The 10694-nt window shown below is 46.1% G+C and overlaps 1 protein-coding gene across 2 annotated transcripts in view; it reads right to left on the bottom strand.

Moving 5' to 3' along the window:
- Positions 1–732: 732 nt before the first annotated feature.
- INSC (INSC spindle orientation adaptor protein) overlaps positions 733–10694 on the bottom strand; it is a 125677-nt gene continuing 115715 nt past the window's right edge. For both annotated transcript variants that reach the window (XM_082660485.1, XM_082660486.1), the window contains 3 exons: positions 8761–8916; positions 7148–7224; positions 733–953 (listed from right to left, as the gene is read on the bottom strand). In XM_082660485.1, the coding sequence (XP_082516611.1) occupies positions 825–953; positions 7148–7224; positions 8761–8916 (362 nt within the window). In that variant the 3' untranslated portion in view covers positions 733–824. The remainder of the gene's footprint in view (positions 954–7147; positions 7225–8760; positions 8917–10694) is intronic.

The raw sequence follows: 10694 nt of genomic DNA, 5'->3' as shown, positions 1-10694 counted from the left end.
TGTCCCTTGTGAACTGGTATAAGCAAACTCCAGCACACCACTACTTTCAAGTATACTTTTGAAGAGGTATTTTTCAGTAAAACCTCATCTGATGATACTGTTTACCATGAGGTTAAAGAAGAGCAAGCTAAGGGAAACTGAGTTCCTGGGACTTTGGAAACCTTTTGATTTCTCACTAAATCACTCAGAAATTAACCCATTTATGCAGCTATGAAAACAATATACTTTCTATGCAGTTTTAATAGTTGAGAAAGTTTTTGTGGCATGAAAACTTGGGAAGCAAGAAGTTAGCCTAAGACATAATTTAATCAGAAAATTCAAGACACGTTTCATGTGATTTCATTTATTAAAGAATAAAACTAGAACTTCCAGTATATTCTGTCCAACTATGAAATGCATTTAAAATATTTTAGAAAGAGCAATTCCAACTTTAAAAAAAAAAGAAAAACTGCTGGACAGCTAAAATACTCTTGTTACCAGATTTTGTTTTAAAAAAAATGAAGCAAGGTTATATAGTGAGAGTAGAGAAAGCAAAAGCAAGTGAAATCACCCATGACAATCTGTCATATTAGCCATTATGCATTTCAACATCTGCAACTGAAAAGTCACAGAAGTCAAAAAATAAAAACAAAAAAGACTCCCAAGGACCACAAACTGCCTGATGATGTTGCTATAATGTTTAGCCCTCTGTTAATTTCACATAAAAAATAAATTAAGTATAAATAAGGAGGTGAGGAGGCTGGTGTGTGGTCAGGTGCGTTAACAGGTATGTACTCAGAGGGGGCTTGAGAATGAGGCCGAATGCCTTTTGTCTCCCATACTTGCTACACAAAACTCTCCTCCATGTTGCTGCAGAGTAAGAAAGAGTCCACAAGCCGGGGCTGGACCAGCTGCTGGAAGTCAGAGTCCTGGAGGCCTTCAGGACAGACCCCGGCCAATCTACGCAGAGCAGCCTGAGGAGAAAACAGAAGAGATCAGACTGCGCCTTCAACTTCCCTGAGAGATGCATTTCAGTAAGTGGCTCATTTACCAGCCCAATTTGAGATGATCATCACCTTGACACCTTAGTGATATGGTCCTTTTTGTCACTTGGTCACCACAGCAACCTTATTACATAGTCACTGATTTCAATGGTACCTTGATCACTAAAGGGGATGTCATCTGAAAGTTTTCATGATCTTAATTAGTCTTGCCATCTTGGTTTTTCAGTCATCTTAGGAAACTGATTGTTTTGAAGATCTGTCATTTTAAGGATTTGGTCAATTTAGTGACATATTTAAGTTCAAGATTTATCTTAGAGACTGGAACTACCAGAGGCATCAGCGGAATTATATTCTCACTTCCAGGTCTTTATAGAAACCTTAGAACAGCAAGGGCTATTCATTTATCCATAAATTCAGCAAGGTTCTGAGCAAAGCATTTTGGGATGGGAAGGAGGGGAGAGGGAGAGAAGAAGGAGGGTCATAAAGTTAAAGGAAATGGAATTTCTGCCACCAAGATGGGGATGAACAGGAAAGAGAAGTGCAGGCAGAATGAAACTACTGCCCAGGTCCCCATACACTGAGTGTTGCACTCTTCCCTGAGTACGCCATCTTGTTTTACATCCATGTGCCTTTGCTCAGATCTTTCCCGTGATGTGAAACCCCTCCCCAACTGTTTTTTAGGTGTTTATTCCCACACCAGACTCTAAGCTCCTTAAGGATAGAGACTTTTATTTTTCTCTGTATCTACAAAGGTATGCTGAAAAAAAAACCAAACAAATGTTGAGTTCTACTGCTAGAGTAACCTGAAACTATAAACGTGAGCTGTGTACCTACCTAGACCTCTTTGCCAGTTAGCTGAGGCCATGTATACTAAGTGCCCAATGAATATTAATTCCTTCCATCTTTCTCAAGCCTGAACAGAGCAAGGAACAAGGTGGGAGCTTAAGGATGCCCTTCCCTTGGGAAACAAAGAGAGAGGGGACTATCTTGAGTGGCAGAAGAAGCAAAGAAGGAGGAATGCCCACTCTTACTGAGTGTCTACATAGTATCTCATTTAATCCCCACAGGATACAGCAAGGTAAGTATCATGATATCCAATTTAGAAATAAGGAGACAGACTCAGAGAGCAAAAGTGGCCTTCCCAAGATCACACAGCAGCCCAACTCCAGGGCCTTCATACCTACACACACAGAGACAGGATGCTGCAAGCCCAGGACACTAGGTTATAATGAGTACAAGGCAAACATATAGCTCATTACCTAGACATGAGAAGTAATCTATTGCTGAGAAATCGCCAAGTTGGTGAAAAGAGAGGATGGCTTAAGTTGTCTGTTGGACTAACAGACACTGCCATGTCCAAGCTGGTTCAAGGAGAAGGGATATGCATCTCTGTTCACATGAGCAGGGTCTTAGACGATGGTGGCAGGAAGGAGACTCCAGGCGACTGTCTCTAACTAGTGTGTCCTGCCTCTCCTGGGGTATGATTTCCCCAAGGGCTAAAAGGCTGAACTCCATTGCACTTTCTGATTCCTCTGGGCTCCAACTGGGAGAAATAACCTTACTGCCTTTGAGTTGTTACAGTAAAAATGGAACCAGGGATCTTCCACAGATATGAGAATATAAAACCATCGATGTATTTTACATCATCAAGCATAAAAATAAAGCAAAAGAGAGGGAAGAAAAAAAGAGAGACAAAGAAATAGATAGAAAATAAACCCATGAAAAGAGAAAATGTAGAAGAAAATAATAGACAGAAAAAAAGAGACAGCATCAGAAAAACAGAACAAGAAGGAACTATTAAAAGAGAGAGGGCTCCCCTGGTGGTGCAGTGGTTAAGAATCTGTCTGCCAATGCAGGGGACACGGGTTCGAGCCCTGGTCTGGGAAGATCCCACATGCCACGGAGCAACTAAGCCCGTGCGTCACAACTACTGAGCCTGCGCTCTAGAGCCCGCAAGCCACAACTGCTGAGTCTGTGAGCCACAACTATTGAAGCCCATGTGCCTAGAGCCCATGCTCTGCAACAAGAGAAGCCACCGCACTGAGAAACCCATTCACCAAAACGAAAAGTAGCCCCCGCTCGCTGCAACTAGAGAAAGCCCATGCACAGCAATAAAGACCCAACGCAGCCAAACATTAATTAATTAATTAATTTTTAAAAAAAGAGAGAGAGAGAGATGAACTTGGGAAAGAGAAGAGACCAAGCATAACAGGAGATCAAGAGAGAAAGAGATGGTATCAGAGAAAAAGAGAGCACACCCTGGGGATGGGAGGATAATAGGAGAGAGATAGGAGGAGGTGAAGAGGTAGTAGAGATGGGGGAGAGGACTAAAGGGATAAAAAGAATGGGGGAGGGGAAATAAGGAGAGAGAAACATCCCTAAGGGAGGAGGCAACCTCTAGACAGAGAGAAAAGCAAAAGCAAAACACAAGAGAGAGAGAACTAGAAACAGACCCCAAAAACCACGAAGGCAAATAGATACCCTCCTCTCGCCAGGGTCCTCAGAAAGTGTGTAGGGTTCATCATGAGCCCAAATGGTCTCAGAGCACCCCCTCCTCAGCATCCAGGAGCTCAAAGGGTCCTTCACCCTTCTGAAGCCTTTTACTTGGCCTCCGCTTTCCTCAGAAGGTTAACAACCTTCCCAGCATCTCATTCCCAGACAGTCTGAAAACACGCAAGAATTAAGCCCCGTACCCCACTGACAGCCACTTCATTAAGGAAAAATCAATTCTGTTTGCAAGAGACAATCCATGCTGCCACTTTTCCAGATGTGGGAGATGATAATTGAAATGTCCTCCCTTCACCTGAATAGAGTCTTTAAAACTGGGAAGAAGTCTTGGGGAGGGGCAGGAGAGGTAGCCTCCAACTCCATCTGCCAGGCCAGGCTCCAAGCAGCCCCCATCTCACCAGCCAGGGGGCTGCACTCAAGTATGGAGCCCCTTCTGGGAGACAAAGCACGAACACCCACCAACACTGGGGGCTGGGGGCTGAGCAGACAAGTCCATCAGTCCCTCAGCCAGGCAAGAAACAGTCACCAAACCCAAGGTCCCATGGAGATACAAGAGCTGGAAAAGGGACCCAGCCATGAGAAGGTTCCAGGGTAGAGGGGGAGAAATACAGATCCCCTCCCATGAGCCAAGGTAGCATGACTAGGGCCACAAGCCCTAAGGGGACAAAGCATGGCTGGAAGCAAGATGGTCAGGGCAAAAAGTCAAGACATCCAGCATCAGGCAGGCCTGTGTTTGAATTCCAAGAGCCTCCCCTTATAACACCTAAAACACAGGATAACACAACATGCTTCCTGCTGGGGAAAATAAAATACGAGCAGGCAGGTCCAAGCCGCAGAGAACTCCCAGGAAGCCTCAAGGAGGAGGATTTTGATATGAGCCTTGAAGGCGGTGCTGGCAGAGCTATAGAGAGGACATCTGCTTGGGACAAGGGCCAAAGCACAGTGTCAGGGTGGTTCAGGGCATTCTGACCCGAGCTGGACAGGGCCTGGAGGCAGTGGACGGCCTTCAGACCCCAGGTGGGTCAGAGCCAGGCTGTGAAGGGCTAAGTATGTGGACAGTAGGCCATAGGTAACAGGGAACCAGGGAAGGGGTGCTCATGGAAAGGTCATGATTGTAAACTGTCATGAGGAAAATGAGGCCAGCAGGCACATGAAGGATGGATTCAGAAGGAAGGGGCTCTATTCAGCATCCAACAACCTGTCCCCAAGGAGAAATGTAATCCCTTTACCACCAGAAAGTCCTTCAAGTGGTTGAAAATAGAGGCCACGCCCTTCTGTGTGTTCTCCTTCAAACTCATGATAAAAATGGAAAAGGAATCATAGCAAGCCCACGTGTCTGAAAGGAGCTTTATAGTTTCTCAACATTTTCTCAGGCCTATTCAGTGTCAGGCAGTTGCTGGCTGCCCAAGTTGTGAAGATAAGGTAGTTGGGGCCAATGATTATGTGTTTGCCAGGTATTAACTGTCTCCATTTACTCACTAGACCAGACAAAATGAAGGCCTGTGAACTTGCATGAAAACAATTACACCTTTACATTCACTGGCCTCTAACTGAAACAGCCTTTCCTTCAGCTGTGTGTGAATGTAGCAACAGATCGAGATGGCTCAGCGGTGCCTGTTACTTGTTCACCAATAGAAATCACAGACCCTATAGGGCCTTCCTGGAACAGCATCTCCCTCCATATCCTCTACCTGTCTCTTGTCTGTAGAAAAACTTTAGTCTCCTAGGCTTCCCCGAGTTCCAAAGAGTGCATTGAATCAGAGAAGTGAGAAAATGCAGAAAGAAAGGAAAACAGTCAAGCAAGACAAACTAATAAGAGTTTAGCCATTAAACAAAGTCAAGGACCTTTAGTTCCTCCTCAGGGGATATAGATAAAATTCTGAGCCATGTCCTTTGAACTCTTTCACAGATACTGAAACCTCCACCAGGTGGAAGAAGTTAACTGTATGCTGCCCACATTAGACCCCAGACCTGTTGGAACCAGAAGGTTGATGATGCTGACTCCTGATTTACCTCATCACCAACCAATCAGAAGGATGTCTGTGAGCTGATCACACACCACACAACCCCCCTCCCTCACCCTGTCTTTAAAAAAACTTTCCCTGAAAGCCTTCAGAGAGTTTGGGCCTTTTAAGCCCTATCTACCTGGACTCCTCACTTGGCAACCTGCAGTACCCACTGCACTTTCCTTCACCACAACCCGGTGTCAGTTGATTGGCTTTACTGTGCATGGGCAAGCACACCCAAGTTTGGTTCAGTAAATTACATTTTTGGAGGTACCTTCAATATTATTTATGCTCATTGCTAGTGAAGACTTGAGGCTAGCTTTTATTTAAGGAGCTAATTTAAAAGTGTATATATATATATATATATATATAAACATATCACCTGCTTTGATAGTCTAATAATTATTTTAATATGATGGTTTTCCTTTTAATTCTACATATTTTACTATATACATTTAAAACCTAATACTGAGAAGGGGTCCATAAGCTTCCCCAGATCACCCAAGGCACAAAAAGGGTGAAGGTTGTTCTGCATGTACCAGAATAAAAGGCCCAACAGAGCTGAAATTTTTGTCTTTTTTTCCCCCCACATCTGTATCCCCAAAGCCCAGAAGAGTGCATGGCTCATAGAATCACTTAGCAAATATTTACTGAATAAAATTTACAGCACTTAGTGACCTACCCAACATCACACGGCTCATTAATGGTAAAACCAAGACAGATGTGTCTGACTGTAATGCCTGCTGCTCCTACCACCATACAATGCCTGTCAGGAGCTCCCAGAAATGGGATGAGCTCAGTTAAAAAAAAAAAAAAAAAAGGACGGGGTGAGAAGGGACTTTATTGTGAAACAGCTTGAAAGACCTCTAGATCCATCCCTTCTGCACAGTCAAAGAGGATAAATCAAAGATCTGGCACCCCCTTCTGGAAGTTAAAGGGCTTTTACAGTGGGCTTCCCTGCTCCTGGATGCTTCCAGCTGCTCTGCTCTAGGATTTAATACAGCCCAGCAGGGAGGATATAGAGACAGGTTGGGTGTTCCCCATCTGGTGCTGCTGGTACTTTCATGGTGGACCCAAGCATCAAGAAGTTGGGTGGAGACCTCCCAGGATGTGCTAGCTTGGTTGAGGGTGAAGATCCTGGGGACTGGCTGAATAATCCTCTGTCCTGTCCTGTCCTACTCCACAAAGGAGGAGGGAGCTACGAAGCTGGAAGAGAACCAGTAGAGCGGCTCTATCTGAGGAGGAAAGGAGGCTTTCTCACAGTGTCCACTTTGGAACAGGCAGAAGACATCTTACCCTAGCTACCACATGCTGCAAGCACCATAGCATCACCACCATCACCCAGCATCCTGCCAGCTGGGCCCCTCTGGTCTAGACCTGCTGTCAGATCCCCCAGGACCTCAAAGGTCCTAAATGTGTGGTAATGGGGGTTCCCCAGGCCTCTGCCTTTCACATATATGACCTCATATAATTTTCATCACAATCTTATGAATTAAGTGAAACAAGTATTACTCTTTTAAAGAGAAAAATGGAAATCCAGAATAAGTTGTCCGGCTTACCCAAGCCTGTCGTGGCACAGCCTGTTCCCCTGGTCCCTGGTCTGCAACCCCAAAGCCCAGGAAGAAAGCTGGGGGAGGATTGGGAACTCACCAGGCAGGCCACCAGCACGGCGTCACTGCTGTTCCTCTTGGAGGGTGAGCGACAGAGTTCAATGAGGCGGGACATACCTGCGTGAGACACGGGGAGACCCTCACACCCAGGTCGGGGTGGGCCTGGCCAGGCCTGACCCAGAGGTGCTCCCATCTCTCACACACAGTCCTCTGCACGGGGTCCTGTGGAGGGAGGCGGCTGCCAATCGGCAGGGAAGACTTTCTGCTCCCTCAGGTGTAAATGGACCCTGGTCAGGGCCAGGATGAGCTGGAGCATCAAAACCAAACCCCGAAGTGCCAGAACACTGGCCAGGATGGAGTTCACCCACAGTGTGGAGGAATGAGCCACAGAAGATATTGCAGGTCTTCCCAAGAAGGAACTTCCCATGCAAGTTCTTCTGATTTTACCAGCTATAGTTAACATTTACATCTTTATCAGAGGAACTTCCTAGTACCTCTCCACCCCCAGCTGCCCATTTGAGTCAGAAAATATATTGTGGCTAAGATTATAGAAGGCTACATTTGAGTACACTAATATTTCCTAAGCCTTTACAGAGGAAAGTCAAATAAATGACTTTGCTTTTCAACCCAAATTGACTTTTTCAAACTCTAACAATGGAAAAAAATAACTCCTTATAAGATGGTATGAAAGGTATGCAGACAGATTCTGTATGTATGTATTTATCCTCCGTAAAGTCATTTTGGAGCCAGAGCTCTCTGCTGCCCCAAGGCCACCTCTTGCTGTCCTCCAAGTGCCTGGATGGTTGGCAACACTGCCATCTCCTGCCTCTACCTGGGTGCCCTTTCCTAGCCCTCACAGCCAAATAACTCCCGGAGCCACAGCTGAAGAGTCACCTCCTTGTTACATTATTTGAACCACCTGGATAAGTGTGGGCTACTTCCTCTGTGTGCCAATTGTGTCACTGACAGCCTTTGAGCATTGCTCTGTGATACTCAAGTGTAAATTTTTCTTTCCATATCCACCACCTCCATTAGGCTATAGGCCGCTGTGGTTAGGACGCGGTTATAATCAGTGTTATATGCCCAGCACTCAGAACAGAGCCTACCATAGAGTGAGTGCTCTGGAAACATTTGTTGGGTAAATAAGTGACTGACTGAATGAACGAATGAGTGATTTAATGAAAAAGTTAATGGTGGATAAATGAAGTAATGAATGAGTTAATGAATGAATGTGTGATTTAATGAAAGTTAATGGTGGTTAAATGAAGTAATGAATGAGTTAATGAATGAATGAACAAAAGGATGAATTCATGAGTGAATGAATGTGTGGATAAATAAACAAATGAGTAAGCAAATAACTGAGTAAATTAATGAATGAGAAAATGAATGAGTGAATGGGGTCCTTGTTAACAGGAAGCCTACAAGTGAGTCACTCTTCTGGCCAACTTAAACCTCTCTAGACTCCTCCTCTCTCTTGCTTCAGCCCCAGGGGAAAGGAGGCTAAGTTGGGGCTGCACCCTGGGCCCCCATGCCAGCATCTCCCGGCACAGTCGGCCCTGCTCTGAGTCCTCTGTCACCACCGCCACCATGAAATCAGGACCGTTCCCAGCCCCGGCGCCCCTCTCCGCCCCTGACACAGCCAGCACCACTTACAACTCAGCCGCACGGCCTCCCGTGCCACATCTGGGTCTCGGCTGAGACGGGCCAGGGTCACTGCAGCCTTCTGCTGGACTCGCTCGCAGGCCGCCACCTCGGCGGGGGTCCCAGACCTTGGCTTCTCAGACAGCAGGCCCATGATAAGCTGGACCCCTGGGTGGAAAGCGATGAACAGTTGGTAGGTGCCCAAGCAGGGAGACTTCCTCTAGCTGCAGGCTCAAGCAAAGGCTGTTGGGATGACTCGGGGCTCTCAACCACAGGAGGAACCTGGACAAGCCCTCCTCTTCTTCTCCTTCTGCCCTGGGGGAGTCTCTGATTCCACATACCAAGTCACTACACCCCTGGAAGGGACATCTGGAGGATATCCTTTCAATTTCCTTTAAATGCTATAACAGCTTTTACTACATCCCTGATGCTGTGCGAAACACACAGTAAATGCACGAACCCTAAAACCTCCCAACAGCCTCATAAACTAAGCACTATATAATAATTCACTGTGAGGCACAGAGAGAGGTGAAGTATCTTGCCCAGGGTCACACAGTAAGTAGCTGTAGAGCTGGTGTCAGAACCCAGATAATCTGGTTACCCTCCATCATCTCTTCACCTCTGATGCTGGTTGCATCTGAGACAGGTCCAGAGGTAATGGGTCCCCCTGGTGGGAGGTGACCCAAACCTAGACTGGATAATCACTAGATCAAATGTTTTAGAGGGGTATCATGTACTGGAAGGGAGTGGAGTAGTTGGACCAAGACATTTAGGCTTGAATTTGGTCAGCTGAGAACCTCTCCACCCTTCCCTGAAGCCAGATCTGTCCTCTGATTGGCCTACAAAACCACACCCACATCCACTCCCACGTCATGCCTTTGCCCATCTGATTCTTTCTGCAGGGGATGTCCTTTTGCCTCTCACTCTCCATTTAAATCATTCCCATCCTGCAGGTTGTAGTAAAAGTCCATCTTCTGTGGGAGGTATTCCTCAGCTGCCCCAGCCCACACCCTTCTTTCCTGCACAGAGTGGCACTTGCCAGCTTAGAAATTCAACCAAATATGGCCCACAGGTGTATTTTTGCTTTTTTTCTTGCTTTACACAGTGTCTAATTTTTTAAGAAGTTTTTGCTAATATGCAAATTGGGAGATTTCTATAAAAATCCAGATTTCTGGCATCTGAAAAATTACTTCCTGATCTGAGAAGACTGGGCCCACATTTCTGCTTAACAACAATTTGCTGAAGCTTATTATAAGCTTACTCTTTGAAATGAGATTGATCCAGTCCATGTTGAGCCACGTCATCCATTTATATCACCTGTGTGGGTCCTGCAGGCATCTAAGTTTGCAACCTGTAACTTAGACCATAGAATCCGAAGGGTCCTTAGAGTTCTTCTAGCCCAGCCCCTGCCTCTCTCCCCCATTTCACAGACGAGTACCTGAGGTGTGGAGAGATGAAGTGACTTCTCAAGTTCACATAGGAGTCACTTCCAGGCCAGTACCTCAGTCATGTGCCTCTCCAAATCTTACTTGAACCAGATGCAACTTCTAAGCCTCCTAGATCCCAATTCAGGGGGCAGTGAGTAACTTAGTTGTGGACCCTGAGGTTATTCAGTCCTGAGGAGGGGCCATTTCTCTCTCTGGTGAGCTGTGTAAGTGCCCCATTTCTCCCCCCTACAGCCTCAGGGGATGCTGCAGGCCCTCCCTTTCTCAGCCCCTATTGGCTCTGCCACCACAAACTCTGGTCCTGGGGCAAGGGGCTTCTCTACAAACCCCTTCCCTGGCCACTGAATGGAACACGGTCTTCTGGCTTCTTATGCCCACAATGTCCCTAAGACAAGGTCATAGCTATTAATGTCCTGAGTATATATGGCATGGCCTATGGGGACATAAACAGGGGGCACCAAAATGACAACTTCAGGAAGTGCCACAAGATTAAGAAATTTG

The sequence above is a fragment of the Grampus griseus genome (genome assembly GCF_964374135.1).
Source record: "Grampus griseus genome assembly, chromosome: 8".
Classification (NCBI taxonomy): domain Eukaryota; kingdom Metazoa; phylum Chordata; class Mammalia; order Artiodactyla; family Delphinidae; genus Grampus; species Grampus griseus.
The sequence above is the reverse complement of the archived record's forward strand: the minus strand, read 5'-3'. Positions and strand labels throughout refer to the sequence as shown.